Source organism: Manacus vitellinus, unplaced genomic scaffold, assembly GCF_001715985.3.
Source record: "Manacus vitellinus isolate BGI_N305 unplaced genomic scaffold, ASM171598v3 scaffold_11_pilon, whole genome shotgun sequence".
NCBI lineage: Eukaryota > Metazoa > Chordata > Aves > Passeriformes > Pipridae > Manacus > Manacus vitellinus.
The window spans coordinates 1,703,568-1,727,218 of record NW_021938895.1 but is presented as its reverse complement, the minus strand read 5'-3'; the positions used below and the strand labels follow the sequence as shown (position 1 = coordinate 1,727,218).

General features: G+C 37.5%; 1 protein-coding gene across 8 annotated transcripts in view; it reads left to right on the top strand.

The window, feature by feature from the left end:
* The window catches only part of SUPT3H (SPT3 homolog, SAGA and STAGA complex component), a 276,071-nt gene that overhangs the window by 209,376 nt on the left and 43,044 nt on the right, over positions 1–23,651 (top strand). For all 8 annotated transcript variants that reach the window (XM_018088746.2, XM_018088745.2, XM_018088744.2 and 5 more), the window contains 2 exons: positions 193–381; positions 2,778–2,888. In XM_018088746.2, coding sequence (XP_017944235.1) covers positions 193–381; positions 2,778–2,888 — 300 coding nt within the window. The remainder of the gene's footprint in view (positions 1–192; positions 382–2,777; positions 2,889–23,651) is intronic.

The window sequence follows — 23,651 nt, the reverse complement described above, 5'->3', positions numbered from 1 at the left end:
AAAATTGGCAAGTGCACCACGTGCTGTATTGCATTGCTATAATACAGATATTCTAATTACTTCTGGAATGAAGGACCCAAATTTGGCATTACATCTCTTCTAAGAGGAAATCTAAGGAGGCAATAATTGGGGTGGTTTTTTTGTGATTTGATTATATAATGGCTTCTTGCTTTTGACATCTTGCTTTTATAGCCACATCTCTTAGGGCAATCTACCAGTGTGAAGACCAGTCTTGACTCTCCTGAAAACACACCACCTCCTACACCCACCCCCCCAGCATCAGCAGGGCAGCAACACCTTGGGAAAACCCCATCAGGAGCCTTGGGAAATGGTGGAATTGGACAGGACTCTACCAAATCCAAACAAAGAAAAAGAAAAAAGGTATTTGGTGCACAAGCCTGGGATTAAAAAAAAAAAAAGAAAAAGAAACCAAAACATCTTCAGGAAATCAGTACAGAATCAAATAATGATTTGGGTTGGAAGGGACCTTAAAGACCATCTCGTCCAGGTTGTTCAGAGCCCCATCCAGTCTGGCCTTGAACACTTCCAGGGATGGGTCATCCAAAACCTTGTCTTGACAACCTGTGGCAGGGCCTCCCCACCCTCACAGCAAATAATGGGTCTCATTTTAAATATTAATTTTAACCTGTATCACATATTAACTACCGTTATTGTAAAGCCAAATGTGTGGTTTGGTGTTTTTTCCATCAGAACTAGGCTAAAGCTTCCCTGCAAACTGAGTTTTGTTAAGGTAACAATTGCTGCTGCTCAGATAACCTGCTCTTCTACAGCAACAGCAGGAGTCACCACCCCAAATCACCATCCCCTGCTCTGGCAGTGGCAGTGAGCATAGGTTTTAAGGGTCAAAACATAAGCAAAGTAGAAAAAGAAGTGCTTGTGATTTTCCTGCTCCCAGCAGCCTGTAACAACTCTGCCTGACTTGTTTTATTTTTATGCCAGTTTGTTGCATTCAAGCTAAATATTTGTTTACTTTGCATAAAATACAGATATTTCGTATGCAGGGTGTGAAATGTAAATGTTGCAATTCTTGTCTGCTGTTGTAGAGTCTTGGTGTTCTGTCTGAGAGGGATATATGTACCTTAAAACCACAAGGGAAATAGATTTGATTAAATAAACTGGATAGGAAGCCCTGTCTCAGTCACTTGGGGCTGTTTTGAAAAAAATGTGATGTCAGTGCTCATTCTGCTTCAAAGCAATGGAGTGACTTGGGATTCTATCATGTGTTTTATTATTAAAAAATACTCATTTTTCGGAGTAAACCTGGTGATTTTTACAGTAATAGACAGAAAAAGATGTATTTTCTCCTTCTTTCTCCTAATATGTTCAACTTTATGGCTGTCCTTATATTCCAGTTAGAAAGCTATTAGTGAATCCTAAAAACCTTTCAGAAAACTTCTGATTTTCCTCTTCCTTTTTTATATTACATTTGATTACATTTTGTTTCTGTGGCTGATTTCCATTATCATTCCTAGGACCAGGAATTCAGCTGGCAATCTAGTTTTTGATACATTATATTTTGCTGGTGTTATGAGTTTATTTTAAATTCTTAGTGTTTTGCTTAATGCCTTTTAAAACAATTATGTTCCAAAAAGTGCACAGTTTTAATGAAAAGCTCTCCTGACTTATCCAATTTGGTTAGGTATCTACTGGATATAACTGAGGCATTGAGACAAACAAGTTAACTTGGTGAAGAATGTTATTTTTAGGCTATGAAGGCCCAGTCCAGCAAAACATATTTGAGTTTCATATTCCCTTTATGAGTGTCAATCAACAAGGGAAGAATCTGCCATCGTATTATGAATAATTCTGTGTGTACACACAGGCTCCAGTGGACTCAGCACTCTGGAAAATAAAACATTTCACAAAAACTATCCCCAATCTGAGAGCATTAGTGTATCATGTGAATGTCTGAGGGGACTGTCTATGTGTGTTCATTAAACTTAAGTCTATAACTTAACTTTTTGTCATCCTCTGTGCATTCACTAATATAATTTTCATGAGTTTGTTACCAAGAAGCCATCGTCTGATAAGTCATCTGAATTCTGGCAATTTAGGTGGAGCCTGAAACAGCATTTCAGATTGACTAACAAGGAGAAAAGAGTAACTTTTTGTTTTGAAATCCTGAGGAAACTTTTGTACAATCAGTGCCCCACCACCAGTGAGTTCTTCTTTTTATCTGTTTACGGTCCATAATCCAAAAAGTCATTTGAAATTTGAAAACATTCCAATTTGAGGTAATTAATTTATTTTTTTTTTTGCTTCCTTCTAACACCATTATGTCACATTTCAGCTTCAAATTTCAGTCTGATGTTACTCAATGGTGATTTTGGTGTCAAATTGCTTTCCACTTAGGGTGCTTGTTCAATATTTTCCCCACCCCTTGACATCATAATAAGAGCCTGAAATGTTTTAAAAATAGCTTCTGTGGTTATTGCAGTGTGACTTATATGACCCTCTCATTTTAGTTTGAACATTTTCTGCTCTTTTCAATTGCAACACACAGCAGCACTAGGTGAAAGATTTAAGAGGACAAACATGGTGTTCTTTGGGTCTCTTAAGCAAAGTTCATGTAAAAGTCCTCTTTAATTTGTTAATAGCTTTTTCTCTCTAATGTAATGTGTGGCAGCAATGATGTGTATCCTCAGGAAAAAAAAAAAATTGCTCCATTTTATAAAGGTTTATTTTCATGCCTTATGCACTGTAGGTCTGTTGTGTGTTTTTGATTTAGTAACAATTTATGTGTTTTTCTGTTGCAGAGCACTGCAGCCTGTGGTATAGAGGCTCAAAGTGATGCCATCCAGCCCAGCCACATCAGAGAGGCCATTCGACGCTACGGCCACAAGATTGGCCCCCTTTCCCCATTCACAGTACGTAATAACAGAGTTATAAAAAGTTATATTTATAATCTTAAAGAACTTTGATTTTCAAGTGGTCGAATGAAGAAGCTTTGGAATTGTTGAGAGCAATTTGTGGTGACTGTAATTTTCTTTATAAAAGTGGCATAATTCTCTCGGGAAATAAAACTTAGTAATTTCTGTCTCTTTTTGGAAGGACAAAAAAGTTTCTTTTTTTCCTTTTAAATATTATTTTCTTTCAATTACAAATTATGCTTTTTTGTTAGTGCTTGAATCTTCTGTTTTTCCAAAGTTTAGGTTTACAGTTATTTTAAATTATATGTGTTGCAATATGGTGAAGAGCACTTTATATTCTAAAATTAGTTGTGTGTCAGATACTGCTCCTATTGGAAGCTGAACTCTCAAGTGTCACATTTACAGTTGGAGAAAGAAGAGAATGGTTTCTTTAGACAACTTTGAACCTCCACTGAAATGTAATAGAACTGAGCTTGTGGTAAAACACTGATGGGTTCTGAGGTTTTGCCATCATTTTTTCTATGCAAATTGCAAATCCATTGTTCAGAGCAGCCAAACGAATTCTTTATTTAATTTTCTCAGCTGATGAAAATGTGAAAGCAGTCCATCTCCAGTGTCATAAATTGGGGTTATTTTCTTCTCATCTGCTCCTCCAAGTGGCATAAATCCTGCTTACCTCAGAATATCTACATTTGGGAAGCAATAAATGTCAAAGAAATCATTATAGGAAAAACAAAACAACAAAAAAAAACCAGCACCAAACTAGAACTGAGCTTTTAAAAATCAGGAAGAAATTGTCCAATTTTTAAGAGATTTTAGGAAAAGAAAATTATTCTGAATTTGGAGGAAGTTCATCTATATGAAAATTAAGTGTATGAAGACCATAAATATCAAAGAAATAGTGGCCTCTGACCTCAGAAGTGAGGAACAAAAAAAAAAGAAAGTAAATGAATATGTGGAGTAATAATTTTCCTAACGTCAAAACTGATCAACCCTTTTATAAATGACAGTGAATGTTTGGTTTATTAATGATAGGCAATACACATTTGCAATTAATTGTCTTTACATAATTTTACCTCTCAGAAATGACAGATTAATATTGTGTAAAGCATAGGATAGAATTTCTAGTCCAAAACAGGAAAATATCTTTAACAGAAGTGTGCTAAGAGATGTAGCTAACAACATGGCAATAGCTTCTGAAAGCAGAGAATGTATTTAACTTTATTATAAAGAAGTAAAAAACTCAAATAAACAGTTGCAGAAAGGTGAGTCTTCCTTGCCTGACCCTTACTAAAAGTGGTTTGGTCAATTATTAACCAAAGTTTAACTTTTTCTGCAACCACAAGTTATAATAAAATCCTCTGGTTTGGGTTGGGGTTTTTTTATGTCCTCCAATCTTATGAATTTCCCAAAACAGGGCAGCTAACTGAACAATTTAATTTGTTAACATTACTTACTGTCAACGTGGTTGATGAGATGAGCAGATCTTGTTCCCTCTCAACAAGCCAAGAATGAGAGGGAATCTTGGGTCAGCTCCTGGATGCATTCAGATGTTGTAGGACTGTAATAGGATCCTGCTTTTAATGAGAAAGCTCAGGAAAAGCATTTTGAGAGGTATTACAGAGTATGCATTTAGGTCTGTCCATCTGCCCACTTCTCTCAGTGCCCTCATTGGCAGCTTTGGGGATAACTTTGCTATCACACTTGTCCTTGCAATAATCATGAACTTTGTGTCTTAATTTGGCAGAAATGTGGATAGAGCACTGAGTAGCCTCTGCAATCTACATAAAAAAACTTCTACAACAAATAGACTTCAATGATGGAGAGTTCTGATGGCATGTGTTTAGCCAAACATGAGGAGTGAGATTAATAACCCTACCACAGATTTTTATATAATCAGGCAAGGCCATTTCCTCAGCTCTCAGACAGGAACTATGTGACACAGTCTGTGTAGGTACTGAAAAACTTTGACATTATATTAGAAGTCTGAGTCTCTGAGGGAAGAACTGTATCAGAAGGATCTAAACCCTTCCCTATCTCTTTGCAGCCACTATAATGGATATTTTTATGGATCAATGTAGTAACCAACAGTTACTACAGTTGTCAAGGGCCTGCTGTATTCAGAAAGTTCGTATCTCAACTCAAACCAGTAGGGGATGGGTTTTCTAACTAGAAGAATGAAATCTAACAATCAGGTGTTATCCTACACAAAGATGGGTGATGTAGAAAGACAGCCACCAATTGCATCCCAACAGAACTTAGGGAAAAACAGACTTGAGGAATGAAAAAGTTTTGTGTGCTGATATGTCTGGATAGAGAATTGTGTCAATGGAGTCATGCACTGTGTGGATTTGAATGGAAGTAAGTCCTTGAAGGAGGAGAGGTTATTTTTGTGTAATGGATTTGCAGGTATGATTTGCTGTGGTTCTATGATATTTTGATTGTATATTTTCCCATTTTGCCCATCTTTTCTCAGTTTTTTCAGACTCTTATGGGGGAGAGAGAAACAAAGGGCTGTTCTGGCAATTTGGCCAATGCAAATACTAAGCAATTATGGCTAAAATCCACTTGCCTGGGAACTGTAATGGTTTTTCAGTACTTCAGGAAGGTGCTATTCCTGAATACACCACGAGTCATTTGTATTCAGCATCCAGTGTTTAACTGGGTCTGTATCTAAGTTGACACTTACTGGGTTAGTGTCCTGGTGTGCTTTGCTTCTATGTGTGAAGAGGTTTCCCAGAAGAATCAAGGTGTGTTTCCTAAATGCACCTAAATGATGGACTGGTGACTGTTTAGCCCAAAACCACTTATGTCACTATCTGAAAATTAATTTAAATTGTTCTAAGTGAATTAATAAGTATTTCAGTACTGTTGGGTAACTATTGGTTTTATTAGAGGGACATTTTTTACAGAAACGGAGATGCTGAGTATTTTCAGGCATTAAACCAATTACAGAGGTGAACAGCACTAGTAGCAATAATATCTGGCATAACAATTTATGACACCTTCCTTACGGACATCTCAAACTGCAAACTTTTTGCTGGCAATGTTCATTGAAATATCCTCTTGATATTCATGGGGTAATATGTGACCTCCTCTCTTTAGCAATTTTCTCTGCAAGAAAAAACCCGTGAGCCACATGTTCCACGAGGAATTCTGTATGGCCAGGGTCTCTCACAGTCAGCAAGCATCCTGGGATGCATATTCAAAGAAATTTTGGGTTGTTTCTTCTCTTCCCTTTTACTCATCCTTTTACCTGGTGTCACAGACCTAAGATGCAACACGTTTTTTCAAATCTTTCCCTGTTCTGCTGTTTAATCATGATCGTCCCTCTCTTCCTTCTGATTTGGTCATGAGTGTTCCTAATGAGACAGTTTTGGAAGAAGAGTTGGGCTGATTAATTTATTCTTTAGTGGCATTTGATGGAGGTTAGTTTGAACAAAAAGAACACTTTGAAAGTTTTATAATCATATGGTAAATGAGAACTAACATTAAACTAGTGAAAATGATCTGTTTGCATTTATTTTGACCTTAATAGCTATGTCAAAATGACTAACATAATTAGAGCATTTAGGTTTTGTCTCTAAGTGCAAGCCACAAGGGAAAGCAGCAAGTGTACTCTGGGTTCTTCTGCATTGTGTCATGACCAAGGTAGTTTAGACATACATTTTATCCATATATTTTCTATTAACAATATTGGGTGATGCTCAGTGTTTCCTGCTCTAAAGCATGGTCCAGACTTGCAAGAAGCAGAGAAATGTTAAAAAGTAGTGACATATAATTTTGCAAGACAGGAACGGGAAGTATGGAACTCTCCATCTTGTGGGGTAATGTAATTCCATATGCTGGATCTGTGTCTGTTAAGTGCATTTGAGTTACAAAAGTGTATAGTGAGAATGATATACAGTCTTGACTGGGCCTGTAGGAATAATCCTAATATTAATTCAAATAATATTCAAAATAATAGTATTTATTATGCCAAGGTATTCACAAAAATATAGATATATGGAAATATGGATATTTCTTACCAGGAATACAAGCATAATGCAAGCATAATATCTCATGAGAAATTATTTTATTTGAATTGATTGTGTTTCAAACAGTTGGGGTAACAAACAGATAGTTCTTTAAGAGTATTTATTCTGTGAGCAATATACAGTGCTTACCTGAAATCTTGATGTGAGCAGTTGTAAGCGGTACATGAACAGTTTGTAAGCAGTACTTGTGACCACGAGAACAGCTCTAGTAAAAAGTACAGCTGGGATCCTCTTCTCTGAAATTAAAAAGTGGTCTCTACAGCAGTGGAAGATCACAGGCAGAAAGAAAAAGAAAACGTTTCCAAAGCAGATTCTTTGTCTTTAGTTTATGCCAGTTGTGAAACAAAATGCTTCAGATGTTTAGTTAAGAGAAGCTGAGTTCACCAGTGTAAATTGTAACCCTGCACAGGCTGCAGACAGTGGCCATTATTCAGCAGTGTGTATGTGTGTAAATGGAGTGGATTGAATGAACAGAGGTATAACCAACATTTCTTTGGATATTTATGTTTTGGAGGGAATGCTCCTTCAGCCTCCAAGGCATTTCAGTATGAAAAGGCTTGCTAGTCTAAACCTCCTCTTGTTAAATATGTCAGTCTCATAAAATTGCCTATGCAACATAAAACAATTAATATTTACAAACCCGTGTTTATGATACTGTTGTGACAAAGAACATGTAACACCAGAGAATGTGATTTGGTAGAGACTTATATTATTTGGGTCTATATTATTTGACCCTGATTATACTCTTGGAGGTTCTTAAATAATTAGTGCAAGTATCCTATGTAGACTTCAGTATGTTACATGTACGTGTAAATCATAATTTCACAATCAAATTATATACTTAGTCAGGACTTTTCACTTCTGATGTTTTTTAAAGTGCTCATTTTTGATCCTGATTGAGCTCAGCTTTTATGCAAATACTTAAATCAATTTCTGAGGTGAAAAACACCACAGTTCATCACATACCTTTAGTGACTTCAATGTTATAAAGATTATATTGACTCTGCTGATTTCCCCTATAGAACAAAATCTGTGGAATAGTAGCTGGGAAAACTGAGCTTGTGAGAGACCAAACCTTCAGATTCAGGAAAAGGTTTTTCACCTAGAGGATGGTTGAACACTGGAACAGGCTCCCCATGGAAGTGGTCACAGCACCAACCCTGTCTGAGTTCAACACTCTGAGACACATGGTGTGACTCTTGGGCATGGTCCTGTGTGGGGCCAGGAGTTGGACTCGATGATCCTGATGGGTCCCTTCCACTCTGCATGTTCTCTGATTCAGGGAGTAGAGAGAAGAGAGGAAACTTTTAAAATAAAAAAGGATAGTGCAGCAGTGTATTCGTGGAGATAAGCAGAACAGGACATTTTGAAAAGAAAGTTTGGGTTAGGTGCCCTAAACTTCAAGAAAAATTTGTCTTCACATTTCACAGAAACACAGAATGTATGGAAATGGCTGGAAGAGACCAGTGGAGGTCATCTGGTCCAACCTCCCTGCTCAAACAGGGTCATCCTAGAGCACATTGCACACGATTGTGTCCAGACAGCTTTTGAATATCTCCAGAGAAGAAGACTCCACAACCTGGAGTTGTCTCCGGGGGGATTTGGTCTGCAACTTAGTCTTAATTGAAAGAAATTTCTTTTTGCATGTTTCAGACCAAAATAGTAGCACGAAGAAGTTCTGGAATATAATCTTCAATAATTGCTTCAATAGACTCAATGTAGATACATTACATCTAAATTTTCCTAGAGCACTTGAATAATAAAAAATTTTGATGCTGTTTCCAAAAGAAATTAGGTACATGGAAATGAAATTAAAAAATCTCTGATATTTAGGGTCCTGTATAATTTATACTGCCCATATTGATATTCAAAATCAATTGATACTGATTTTGAAGAAGTCAGGATTTCATTCCTAATCGGTTCTCAAAAATGAAATGTATGTATTTATGTCAAAAGGCATTTGAAAACTTTTCCTTCAGTTACACATTCAGTTTCTGATACAGAAGAAATCAAATTGACATTTTTATTCTTTCTTCTCATTTTGAAAGTAAAGAAAAGGCATTCTATTTCAGTAAACACTTACATACTTATGATGTCTTTGTCTATACTTCAAGCTGTTGTCTGTAGTTATTTGTTATTCTACAGTGTTAACACTGTGTGTTTGAAAAAGATGAGTTATTATTCTATAAAACCAGTAGGAAGTCGAATCACAGTTTGGAAATCTTGTTCCCTTCTCTCCCAACCCCCATCCCAAGGTTCCTCCTTTCAGATTTATGAAAGAAAACATTTCTTTCTGTAAAAGGTTTTTGTATGCCAGCATCTGGAAGTGTTTATTTCAGTGGCGTGTAATCTATCTGTGGATTTAGTTAGCACCAGACCCCCTTTTGTGTACTCCTGACTTAAAATTTTTATAAATGATCTTGTTGAATTTGTGCCAGTGTGCACATGGTTTGGCTGATTGCTGCTTATATCCTTTACCTGCCAGTCACCTTTGATTTATATCCCTTCCCTTCTGCTTTTACCTTCCAAAAATGGTGCCACTGAACTATCCTCTAAATCATCTTATTGGATAAATTACTCCAAGATGAGATGGCACAGTCTTGGCCGACTCCTCGACAGAAGACATTCCTATAATCCATCCTCGCCCACTCTGTGTAGAGCCATTCAAAAAATCGAATGCAAAGGGGAAATCAGGCTCCCCCTTCCATCCCAGCACTGTTTCTTCCAGTGCTGTTCAAACATGTAAAATGGGACATTTGATTTATACAGCTCTCAATACCATCTGAAGACACATAAACTGTTTGAGACTCTTTCACATCCCCTCTGCTGAACTTCTTCATTAGGTGAGTTTAATCCAAAGAATATGGTTATACAGTTTTCTCCCAGAAAGATTAAAACGTGAAAGAATAGTGTATTTAAGAATGTTTTAAAGCATTTCATTTGGAATAGATTATACAATATATATGACAGTTCTTTCCATGATAAAAATCCCTATTGGTTTCCTTAAGCTAATATTCCTTCAGAATAACAACAGGTCTGTAAGCTTTACTTAATGACATTACTAATTTGGAGAGTTTTATGAAGTTTCCTGGAGAAAAGCAGGTGGCTTGGCAGTAATTTAAAAGGTTCCCAATTTGTGGTAGCAGTTTCAGGGGGTTTCATGTTTCTAAAGAGGGAGACCAAGCTGCGTATTGCTTAAGAGTGTCTGACACAATGATGTATCATTTTGGACTAAGTTTCCAGAAGTTCATTGGTCATTAAATGTGCTGCTTGACTTTATGCTGCAGTTTCCCAGCTGTCTCTACTGGGGGTAATCTTAACGCTCAAGCAGAATTTATTAATGAAGGCATAAGCTTGCAGCACTGATGAAGCAGTAAGTTGCCCAGATGATTTTATTAAACAGGAACATAGATTTTTAAGATAAGACAAAAATGTCATTTAAGTAGATTTGAAAAGAACTGACTCGCTTTCTGCAGAGCGCTGGGAAAGTATTTACTAACAGTCTGGATAGTATTTGATATCCTGTGGGGATATTTAAAATTCTTGGATCGCACATACATCAGTCTTACTGCACAACACAGTACATGAATTGTTGCAAGCAGCACGTGAGGCTCTCAGGCAGCATCAATGTGGTTCTGTGGAAGTAGGAGATGCTGGCATGAAGTGACTCTGATAATGTACAACCCTTGTACTCCATTGTGTCACCTCCTGTTCAAGGGTGTTACACTGGAAGGACTGAACAAAATGTGCATCTTGCTCAACGTAGGAGCTCACAGTGTAAGATTTTATTATTTTTAAGGTGTAATAGTTAAAAAAATCTGATTTGGCAAATAAATTTACTAGCTGTGTTAGCGAGAAGATAAGTCAGCTATAAAGTTTGCAATCAGCTGAATCTCTTATATAAACCAAAGCAGCTCCTGGTCTCATAAACCTTATATGATTATTTTTTTCCAACTGTATGTCTGGATTCAAATACATGCTAGAGACATTTTAAGCTCAGTTGTACTGATGTGAAAAGATCCAAGGGTAAGAATATGTTACTTTCTAAATGAAGTATATGTTCTTATGTGCCTCCTGAGAGGCTTAAAAAACCTTAGTATAGATGAGAATCTGACTTCTGGTACTTTGCTCAAGGCAATCTAACGTGTAATACATAAATATGTATTTCAAAGGTAAGGTGAGTGACTATAATTCTAGAGCAGGTACTAGGACAAAAAGGTAATTTAATTAAGTGTTCCAAGATATTGCACAAACATAAATCTGTCCTTCTTCAATAATTTATATTAATTTTTGTAAAGACAGTGACATTGCATCCATGCAGCAGCGACATTTGGTACAAAGGTAATAAATAGAATCTTGGTAGTTGAAGAATCCTCAGAACAAAATTGAAGACTCTTAAAAACAAAGTGTCTTTTTCTTACCTGTCATTACACAGAATAATAGTGCAGCTCCCTGCAGGTTTCATGTTTGTGTGAATCTGCAGGGTTGTGGACAATACCATGTACTTACACGTTCAGTAGTTGTATTCTGTACCATTCTTTCAGATTTCCCCTGAAAATGAGCATTCATTCATATTTTTCTCCTTGAAAGGTTTAAAAGTGCTTTATGAGCTGGAACTGCTCGTAGCTGTCAGTTCACCTCTGTGCTGGTCTGGGCCAGCTCAGATGTGAGATGCAGCAGCTGTGAGAGTGTGAGTCAGCAGCAGAGCTGCACAGCTCTGGAGCACAGGATGTGAGCTGTCGAGATGAAACATTATGGGAACTTTGGGATCATGTAATAGAGCTGTTTGACTTGGAATTAATCTACAGTTGAAGAAAAACCACGTGAAACTTAATTTGTCATGAACAGGATCTTCATTTTAGACATTATTTGTACGACTAACACTTGACAAATGTGTCCTGTTGTATTGAGCTTGGATAGAAGGACAGGTTGGATGGGACTCTGAGCAACATGGTCTAGTGGAAGGTGTCCCTGGCCATGGCAGGGGTTAGGAACTGGGAGATCTTTAAGGGCCCTTCCAGCCCAAACCATTCCAGGATTCTGTGATTCTATGGTAGAAGGTCTTACCTGTGGACATCTCTGGCATCACTTTGCAAATAAAGAATGTAAAATCTTTAGAACCACAGGGTAAATCTAGAAAAGAACAAAGAATAATCTTTGAACACCAAGCGGAAACATTTTTTATAACTCTTTTTATCTCTTATTTTCCATTCTAGTCATCTACTCCCTTGTTCATAAAGTCCTGTGTTAAAGCTCAAACTTAAGCACTTGTTCAACTTGGCATTGCACGTAGGAAGAGACAAAAGATTCCTGAAGTTTAAACAGGGCCTTTGGGATTTGTTTCTGTCCATTTATCGTGTCCCACTCAGTGAGGTGTCAGTTCTCATTTAAATCTTTGATACCACTAACAGCAGAAGTTATTGAGCCTGCAGCAGTGCAGATTATGTTTGATTGCCTCTCCTTTGTGTCCTCTGTCCTCTCCATCCCCTGTGGCAAAGGTGTTTGTTCTCCTCTTATCCCTCTGATACACCTCCAGGCATCAGAAGGCAACACTGGGATTTGGTTACTAGAAAATGTCTTTAACATCAAATCTTCACTTTTCTCAAAACTAGACCCATCTCAGGAAGCCTGGCTGCTCACTTGGTACTGCTTGGGGATTTTTATGTAGCAAAATCAAGTGAAAACACCATGCTTGAAGCAACCAAACACATTTCATGAATTTGAGTTTGGGGTTTCTGTGTTTCTTCCCTTCCCTGAGGTTTTGTGTTATTCCACCTTTCTGACTTTAGCTTTAAGGTTGTGTAATCTTCAGTTCAGCAAAGCAGTCACCTGCTTAATTTTTAAACTATACCTTCAGTCTGACAAAAGCCTGTGCTAAATTGAGGCTTCTGGAGTTGTTAGTGATATACATTTGATTCATCTGTTATTTCAACATTCTGTTTTTAAAATTATTGCATCAGGGAAAAGGATAGAAGGATACTTGTAGGGATGAAAGGATCCTTGAAAGGATTTTCAGAGTTGCAAACAGAGATGCAGAGAAATACATGTTTATAGTTTATAAATATATCTATATCTAAATGTCTGCTAGTAAACAGAACCTAAAAAATAGTCTTTACCATGTGAAAAGTTTTAATATTTTTTATTTGTACATTAAGTGATTCTACCTGGCATCTTGATTTCTCTGGAAATTTAATTTAAGGTAGTTCTTTTGTCAGTGATGGTGATCTTAAAGGTGCCTGTAGTAGATCTGATGAAAAAGACATCTTTTTCTGGGCTTGGTAATATTTGCCTCACTGGAATGCCTCACTTTTCAAAACTTTCCAGTTTTGGAAGATATGTAAAGTGTTTAAACTTAAGGAGGATACAGCACTGGATGAATATTGAAAGTGAGAAAAAATATGAAATGAAGAGAAATTCTTGAAGGGAGTATCAGAAAAATTAATCAGGTACCAGTCATGTTTTTAGTGCTGTGAATTACTGTACTTATATTTTGACTGTGGTGTCCAGTTTAGGATTAAGCTTCAACCAAGGCTTTCTGATACATCTCTTATATCAGTTCTACTTGTTCTACAGTGGTAAAATTTCACAGTCAAGATGATTTTCTTGCTTTTAAACCAAGCTTCCTACTGCCAGTAAATATCACCCTGGATAATTCAGTTCCCTTCACAGGAATTAAGTTCTTTAGTTACTTATTAATAGAAGTTACACCCCTTCCTCCATGGCAGTCTCAAGGGAAAGGATATGAGGAGGGATTTTTTTCATTGTTAAGACACTCTTCTGTCTCTGAGTATTTATGTTAGTTAATATGCATGTGGATGAAAATGTAAGGTATTGGACTTTCATAAAGACTCTGAGGTATTCTGGAAAGCCCTGAGAACTTGTATGAAATAGGTGGTTTCCTTCAGGCTTCAGTTGCTGACTGACTGTGGAACCTGGAATATACCTGAATGGTTTAAGAACATCCTATTCTGTTTTACTAATTTGAAATTAATTCCACAACTGTGAGCTCTGCCTATGAATTATATACCTCTAATTTCACATAATTTAAATTCCAATAATGCTGGGAGAAAAATAGGAATAATAATAATAATAAGTAAGAAGAAGAAATAAGAATAAGAAAAAATTAGGAAAAAAAATAAAAATAATAAGAAAAATCACACAATGTTTGCACAAGGTTACCAACACTGGCAGGTGTGGTAGGTGGGGAAGAGGCTGGTATCCAGCCTGGAGAAATTGTACTATTGCAATATTCCAGACTGAACTTCTCCACAGGTCAGTCCTAAAGTGTGGTGATGTGCTGACAGGATTGTCATTTTTGATGGCAAAGAATTGATACAACAGGAAAAAAGTAAGACTCTCTAGAGATCTACATGTGTTAGTTTTACTGCAGAAGGTGATAAAACTGCTGGAAGCAAGCAGTCTCCATGCAGAATTATTGCAATACAAACGGCCTGGAGGTGAGACATATTAATTTCACGAGGTTAATTTTGTCAGTGGTGAAGGCTTTGGGTATTTTTTTTTCTTGCAAGAAGGACAAGTTATTAATATTCACCATCAAAAAAGCTGTAGTTCTAATTGGTGTTTAGGTACGATGCTTACATTATCCTCAGAGATATGGTGTAGATTTGGAGTGTAGATTAGGTGCTTCTGAGAAAAAGCATTCAGCTGTTTCTGCATCTGTTAACAAGGAAGTTAAACAATCTCACCATTGTGCATGGAGGGTTTTGGTTTTTTTAAATAGCAGATGGTACAGAAGAAAGGCTTGTTGCCACTTAAGGAAGCTTGAGATTTAATACTGTATGGGGTAGATGAGGCCCATCTTTGTCCATAATTTACTACAGTAATATTTAGGTGATAAAAAGAGTTAACTGGGTACAAAACAGAGAAACTGGATAGCTCAACAAGTTGATAAAAAGCTATTAATCACAGCTCTTTAGAACATGTTGAAAGCCATTCATGTGATCAAGGAATACTAATTTTGAGACATAATTTTATAAATAGTTCCAAATTGTCAAAAGTGACCAGACATTTTGAATATTAGCCTGAAATATGTAAAAGAGCACTGGCTTTATTGTGGTTTTTTAAAAGTGCGTGATGCCATTTCTTTAAAGTGGGATTTTTTTTTTCTGGAGTCTCAACTTCTGTAACATATGTTAACTGTCATTTAACTTTAAAAAGTGGGGAAAAATCTTATTACTGAAGTTTTTCAGTGTAAGAACATGAGTCAAGATCCAGGACTCCTCTGTATTTATATATTATTTATCTTGCACAAATGAAGAACAGAAGTTAATGGTGGCTCAATAGATTTTGCAATATAGAGACATGAGAAATTACAAGATTTGATAAGATAAACAGGAGAGTAAAAGGGAGATGCTGTTGTTTAGCTGGTAAGGAAGTGGTCTCAGTATATAAATTATCCAGTCAGTAAGAGATTCTTTCCTGTACGAGTCACAGCACAGAAGAGTTTTAAGAACCAAGTGACAGTGGGTGATGATGTTAGCCTGCCCTTTGCTTCTTCCTCCCAAAAAGATGATGCAGGAGATGTGCTGTCTTGGACATTTAGTGTGTGCTCAGCAGAGAGTGGCAAGTGAGGTTGGAATCTGACATTGGATGGGAGATGTGCTGCTGCACAGGAGGGGGATGTGCCATGTAGGAAAATGAAAAGTATCTTCTAAAGGAGCTGGGAGGAAAATCAGAGTGATGAGTGAGAGAAATGAGCTTGGCAGGAGCTTTATGGCTTGGTACAAACAAGAAGACGTTGGTTTTTCAAAGCTAGATTCCTGAGCATTTCCGTGACTTCCTCAGAGAGAAGACAGGAATCTGGATGAAGGGTAAGAAAGGCAGTTACCTGCCACTAGGACTGTTATTTGGAAAGTATAAAATACAGCCACAATCCCAGTGTGAACACAGATAGTATCCAGTATGAGAGATGATATCCATGTTATAGACCTTGAGGGTGGTGGTCACGAGGTTCTTGATGAACAGAGATGGAGGATTTGGAGTAGGCGGGAGATGAGGAATTCCAGTTTATCCACATTCAGCCTGAGTTGGCAGCCTGACATGAGAGCTCTCAGAGGGACATAAAAAGCTAACTAGCCCTGAGTTATTCAGCCAAGAATCTTTATCGGTTGTACTTCAGGGTAAGAAACACTTACTGCCATGTCTGTGAGCAAAGGTCACAATGCGGAGTATTATTTGCTTCCCCTAATTTATTACACACTTCCCAATTCATCAAAGCACAATTTCCTTTTAGGTTGCTGAAGCAAAACTCTTATATTTCTTTTTTTTCTTTTTTCATGGAAGGAATTCATTGCCAGCTTCATAAAGTTTATTTTTAAGAAATTGTGGGTTAAAAGTTTCTAATAATGTCTTTTTCCAAAAAAAGTAATATTTCACTTCAAACTGATGTAGCAGCATTCAGCTGCCTGTAGTCAGCAGCAACCGTTTGGCTTTAGTACTTATTGACATAAATCCCAAGAATAGCACTGGATACTGGGAAGTTCTGACTTTCAGAATTATAACTGAGGCTGACTTTGTAATACCAATGTAAAGACAACAAAGGGGGGGCCTTATCAATCTCTACAACTCCCTGAAAGGAGGGTGTAGCCAGGTGGGGGGCGGTCTCCTCTCCCAAGTAACAAGTGACAGGACAAAAGGAAATTACCTCAAGTGGCACCAGGGGAGGTTTAGGTTGGATATTAGGAAAAATTTCTTCATGGAAAGGGTTGTCAAGCATTGGAAAAGGCTGCCCAGGAAAGTGGTGGAATCACCATGCCTGGAAGTGTTCAATAAATGTGTGGATGTGGCACTTGGGGACATGGTTTAGTGGTGCACTTGGCAGTGCTGTGTTAATGGTTGGACTTGATGATCGTAGAGGACTTTTCCAGCCTGAAAGATTCCATCATTCTATGAATGAGGCTTTGCTGGTTGTTCTGAGAAGTCCAGGATGCTGCTGTGTTTTATAGTATGGATATAGGCAGAGTGGCTGGAGCTCTACATTCATAGCGAGTGTTACAGGTTTGGAAAATTTACTTTGCAAACTCTTCAACTTTCCATTTCTCCAAAGGTAGTTTAATTAGGGTCTAGTTTCCTTGTCAAATATTTTTGGAATAAAGTTAATTGAGGATTGTAAAGTAATGAAGAGGACAAGGTAGTGACAGAGAGTTACTGAGTTACTGTTTGATAAATGAAGTGTAAGCAAATTATTTTCATTCCAGAGGAGCCAGATGTTAAGTATTTCATCTGCAAATTAAGAAAATGGGCAACATTTACAGTCTCTGGGGCTGTATCTTGCAGAGTAGGGATTTTGAAAGTGTCCTGGAGTCTTGAGGAATCGGTGATAGGGCCCATGTAGCTGAAGAGATTTAGGCAGTCCTTGGTCAGGCAGGCAGGGGAATAGGAAATAGAAAAGTTTTCTGCTGTACTGGGGCAAGCACAACTAAAATACCATTGCAGTTTGTGTTTTAATAAAAATCTCGACAATTAGAGAGGGCTGAAAGATCTGGGAGAAATTGTGAAAGATTAGAAAATCCCAACACGGAGATACACATAGTGGAGTTTATCAAACTGAAGAAAGTGGTATGTAGTCAGTCTTTAAGGACTCACTAAAGAAGAAAAAATCTCACATCTTAGGGTTTTTCAGTCCTAGCATGCAAAGTTGCAAGGATAGGCAAAGTTGTAAAGATATTCAGGGTGGGATTCCTCTGGCTACATACAAACACCTGCATCTGAGCACAGTGGCAAACATTTGTGAGCACAACTAGACAGGTTTACCAGAGAAGCTGTAGCTGCCTCACTCCTGGAGTAATTCAAGGTCAGGCTGGATGGGGCTTTGAGCAGCCTGGGATAGTAGAAGGTGTCCCTGCCCATTGCAGGCATTTGGAACTAGATGGTCTTTAAGGTCCTTTCCAACACAAACCACTGCATGATTCTATGACTTCCTTTATAGTCAACTGAGAGGAATAAGCATTTTTGGACTGTAATTTATCTCTTCCTAAGGTAGACGTTTAAGAGGGGTCAAATGGACCATGCTGTGGAAGTGTCTTTTTCTCTACCTTGACAGGATGATGTGTGTGAGGAGTCCTTCCAGTGTGCAGCTTGACATTTAAGCTAGACAAATTCAACCTAGAAATAAGGCATATATATTTATAACAACCTAACTAAGTGCTGAAATAGCTTAACCAATGATTGTGACAGATTATCCATGACTGGAAATTTTAAAATCAAGAGGAGATGTTTCTGTAAAAGCCATGCTCAAGTTCAACCACAGCTATTGGTTCTGGAGAGCCAATTCAAGAAAATTTTGTGGGCTGTGTTATGCAGCACAGTGAGATTAGACGGTCCTTTCCATCCCCAAGGGCTATGAATCATCCTTTGCTGGTGCTTTGGTAAACTGTAAATGTGAAAATCCACTTTGAATGCAGGTCAGCAACATATTCTATTTGAATTCCTGATGTTCACATGTATAGTTTCAAAAGAACAAATTTGCTAAATATAGCAATTTCACTTCAGAATTACAATTTTCAATACCTTTTCATTAATTTTGTGCTACACAATGAAGTCTGATCTTTTTTTTCTAAAGACAAAAAACCAGAAACATCACAACAATGTAATGTAAGTTTCTGGAAAGAAGCTGTTGATTATGCAATTGTGACATTTGTTTTTAGAAATAAAGTTTTGATAATTCTTTATTAGAACAGGTAGATTAGAAAGAAAACGTGGGCATTGCTCTTAAAAGCCAATGGAATAACCCTTTTTAGAACCCTCAGAAACTTTGGGTCATTATTTCTGTATGTGGTATCTCTATACATTCTTATAAATATTCATATTACTCCTATATTATGAATAAAATGGGCTAAATACACCACCTTAATTAGAGTAGTGGAAATAACAAGTTATTTCCATTCTTTGAATGTCTTTGGCAAATTTCCATTGTGTCAACATAATTAAGATATATTAATATTAATCTGGTAAGTACTAAACTTTACATAGTGGAAAAATAAAATAAAATGGACCATGAGAACATTTTTCAATATCAGTTTCAATTTTAATACTTTATATTCTTGTGAAAAGTTATAAAAATGTGTTATTAGTTTATTACCCCATTAAGAAAACAATGCAGCAACAGATGCTTGTTACCCCGATTTTCTCAGTCTGTTTATGGGGATGTTTTATCAAAATGGGTCTTTTAAAAGTTATAAAGATGTAATACTCTCCTAAATTAGGTCATAAATGCCTAATGTGGAAAACTAATACATTTTATTATTTTTCAAGTATGGGTTTATGTATATTAAAATATGCAGCTGTTAGGAAGTCTGGAGTGTGTATAGCAGAAACATATTGCATTACAAGATGTTAGTGTCTCTCTGAGTATGTACATTCTTTATGCACATACCCACACAAGTTTTTGGCATGTGGAAGAGACTACATTAACATTTTGGCTCAGTATTATTTTCTAATACAGATTATTTTTTATGAATAGATGTAAATGCTAAATATACTGAGCACATACATGTATTTTTACTCTGTATTTGCCAAAATCTTTACTACAGCCACACACCAACTGAGCAAGTAGATCAAAAAGGCAAATGTGGACAACTTTCAGTTCCAACCTCAGCAATTGTTTGCTGCGTTTCTGCACAAATGGTAGATATTCCTCTACTGGGAGCAGTAACAAGATAATTTCTTAGCTTAAACCTTGTTCTGTCTTCCATGCTGGAATGGATTTGTGGTGCAGGAGGAAGAGGGATTGAAACACCTGCTTGTTGCAGGTAGCATGACTGCTTTAGGAAATCACAGAATGGGTCAGATTGGAAGGGACCACAGTGAGTCACTTGGTCCCACCTCCCCACTCAAACAGGGCCATCCTGGAGCACTAGGCACAGGATTGTGTCCAGATGGTTCTGGAGTATCTCCAGTGAGGGACACTCCATACCCTCTCTGGACAATCTGTTCAGTGCTCAGTCTCTGCGCAGTAGAGAAGTTCTTCCTCATGTTCAGATGGAACTTCCTGGGCATCAGTTTGTGCCCGTGGCCTCTTGTCCCATTGCTGGACACCCCCAATGGACCAGAGCCTGGTCCATCCTCTGCTCCCTCCCTGTAGACCCTGACAGACATGGATGAGTCCCCTCTCAGTGTCTCTTCTCAGGGCTGACCAACCCCAGCTCTCTCAGCATTTCCCCCTAAAAGAGATGCTCCAGTCCCTTCATCAACTTTGTCACCCTCCACTGGACCTGCTCCATGAGCTCCATGTTTCTCTTGTACCCAGAAATGGTACAACCAGAAGGATTTTGCCAACCTAAATGATTCTCTGATTTTCAAAATTCCCCATAATCTGGAGTGGATAGACTAGTTGTCAAAGATGTTGCTGAACCTCAGACTTCATGTCTCCTTTGAGGGAAGCCTTTAATGGTCACAAAAATGTGTGTAAAGTATAGACACAATGTGTGGCAATCATGGGAGCACACTGAATTAGCAGGGGCCTGTTTCCCACACAGACACACACATATCCTCTCAGTAATTTATGTTTTTGGGGAAAATTATGTATAGTATTAGTTTGTTATAGAAGGGAGACAGGATTGCATAGTTTTGTGATATTTTATTCTAATTATTGTGGCGTCATTTGACCACTTATCCAAGTGGACACATCCCTGAGCAACCTGCTCTAGTTGGACTAGACAATCTCTAGAGGTGCCTTCCAGCCTCAGTGAGTCTGAAATTCACAGTGATGTTGAGAGCATATTTAGGCATTGTGTCAATTCAATTTTCCTGTCTTCTCATCTTTCTCTGAATTCAAGACCTGCATTCCAAAGGCTTTATAGATGTACTCATTTCAGTTAAAATCATGCTGTAGCACATTTGCCTCCCTTCTAACCAAGTTAGGAATTGCACATGGAGCCTGCATACCATATAGTTTTAATTAACCTAATTGATCCCAGTAGCTGTGCTGCCAGCCACCAAAGTGTTGATAGGACTTCTCCGGAAGCTCAGCCAGTCTGTCATCATCTGGTCTCAAAATGTGGTTCAGATGATCCTCCCCTTCCAGAACTGTAGGTTTTTATGAAGTCTGAAATTTGGACCACTGTGCAAAAGGCTGAATTTGCTGTCATATTCTGCTTTTCAAGCTTTGCAAATAGGTGACTCACTGGAGTGTCCTGGATGTCATTCACATTAGCGATGTAGATCCCATAAAGGCAGCATAAAATAAGCCATGGTTTCATTACTGGGAATCCACGGTCAGCAGAGAGTTCAGTCGGCCCTTCTGCAGGAGTTTGTGCTCCAGAAAAGATAAGTCAGAAATAAGCCTTTACAAAACTAAAAACTGGAGACGTGTTTTTCTGAGTTTCATACGAGGTTGTTGTTCCTGGAGGCAAGATATGCCTGTTGCTTCCCTACAGCCCGATAACGTATCTTATGGACTGCATATTTCTTAATTTAGCACCAACTCCAAGTGTTCATAACAAAGTGGAGCAAGTCCTGGTAAACAGTGGTTTTGTGGCTTCAAGGTTATTTTTTGAGATATTATTTTCGGGGTTAAATATTTCAGAACCAGTTTAGTTATCTGCTTGTCATTCCTTTCTAAACCAAACTAAAAGGCATTAACACTTTTCTGGGGCCTAAGGCTTCATTAATAGAACATACCTTCTCTATCTGCCTTCCCCACAAAACTAGGGGAAATAATTAAAATAATAATAATTTTATATTTAATAGTAACAGTAGTAGTAATAATAATAATAGCTATTATTACTATAATTATTATTATTGATTCTATCTGACATAATTTTTCTCGTCTGCACAGCTAGCCTAATTTTTGACCTCTACATACTACTAATGCCAGTCCTAGGACTGGCAGAAGAGAATGCTCAATATGGCATTTCCTGAACTTTAAGGTGCATTGTTTATCCTGCAAACTTCATCCAGAAACACATCCCCAGATGGTGCAGAGTGTGCTCAACTGGACCAGGCTGCAGGGCCACCCACTCACATGTCTCACTCAGCAAGAACCCAGATGGCTGTAGCTGTGCCAGTTGACTCCTGTTGTAGGAAGGTCCTGCTGTGGCTCATGTACCTTTTACATATGTTTTTAAGCACAATATCTGGGGGGTAAGTAAGTCCTGTGGGATACACTTACAGAGGATGCAGTCCAGTGCCTTGACTCGAATACACTGTTGTGTGATCTCTGAGCAAGGCACAAGGATGGTTCTCTGAATCCTCATTTTATAGCCTCAGATTTTATAAATATAATGTTTTTGTCATCCTTTGTATGAATGAAAGTGTTTGCTTTTGTGAACTGTTCATCTTCCAGCTTGTAGGGATATTAATTCCTCCTGTTTGCAAAAAGAGATTTGTGCATTCTTGTTTCCATACTGAGAATTCCTGTCTTAAAGGTGGAGCAAGATGGGAGGGTTTCTTGTATGGCAAGTCACTCACTAAGAAAAGAATTGTAGGATCATGGAATGGTTTGGGTTGGAAGAGCCCTTAAGGACCAACCTTGTTTCAACTCCCTGCCATGGGCAGGGACACCTCCCACTATCCCAGGTTGCTCAGAGCCCCATCCAACCTGGCCTTGAACACTTCGGGGATGGATGGGGCAGTTCAGCTTCTCTGGGGAACCTGTGCCAGGCCTCACCACGCTCACAGGGAAGAATTTGTTCCTAATTCCTGATCTGAACCTGCCCTCTGTCAGTCATTGAAAAAAAAGGAAGTACAGTTCCAGGAGTTTCCATTAACAATCTGGTTTGTTGACAACTGGCTTGATATTTAAAGGAAGCCAGTGATAATTTATCATTTGATGAAAATGTTCATGATTAGCCACTCTGCTTTTTCAGAAAGCTCAGTATGCTAAAATAACATCTATAATCATATAAATCGTGGAGTTTTATACAGTTAAACTAAACAAGTTCAGATTTTCCAGAACAAGGGGATTGGAATTCATCTTGCCAAAAGCAGGCATGTAGGAGAGGGCACTTTCAAGGATGCATGTCCTTCCAAACACCATATTTCTCAGCACTGACTGTAAGTGGAGGGAGGTGACAGCTCAGACTAAGAGATGTCTGTGGTCTAAATCAAAAAAGGTTAATTGATATCAATGCACCTTAAATAAGTGGAAAATATTTTGGGATGTCTTATTTTTATTCAATATAGAGGGTGATGTTAGCACTGTAAGGTCTTAGTTATAGGATTGTCAGATACAGTGCATATTAGATTTTTTTAATTAAGCATAAAATATTAATAATTGATATAATTTTTATATTTAAAATACTATTGTCTGATTTTTGTTTCATATCTCAGTACTTCTTAGTCATCTTAAAAGTGGTTTTGATATCCATTATGGCTCTGAATTTCCTTACCAGTGTTATAATCACATTTCATTAATTCCATAAATATATTTCTTTCTTTCAGTTGCAACTATGAGAGATCTCACAGTAATATGTAAAAATACCTTAAGTTGATTTTTCTGGGTTTTTTTCCATCTCATGTTAATATTAACTATTTTTAAACTCTACATAGATAGAATATTTTATGTTCCTGAGTATTTTGTATGGATTTTTTTTCTATGCAATGTTATTACATCCTAGCCCTTAAACAAGTTGTGTCAAGAATTATATAGAAAAATAGATGAAAATTAGATAGAAAAATTAATATTTTTAGTAGGAATCAGATTCAGTGTTATGAATAGACAGATATTTGCTTGCAAGGCAAATACCCAAATCTAGAAAAATGC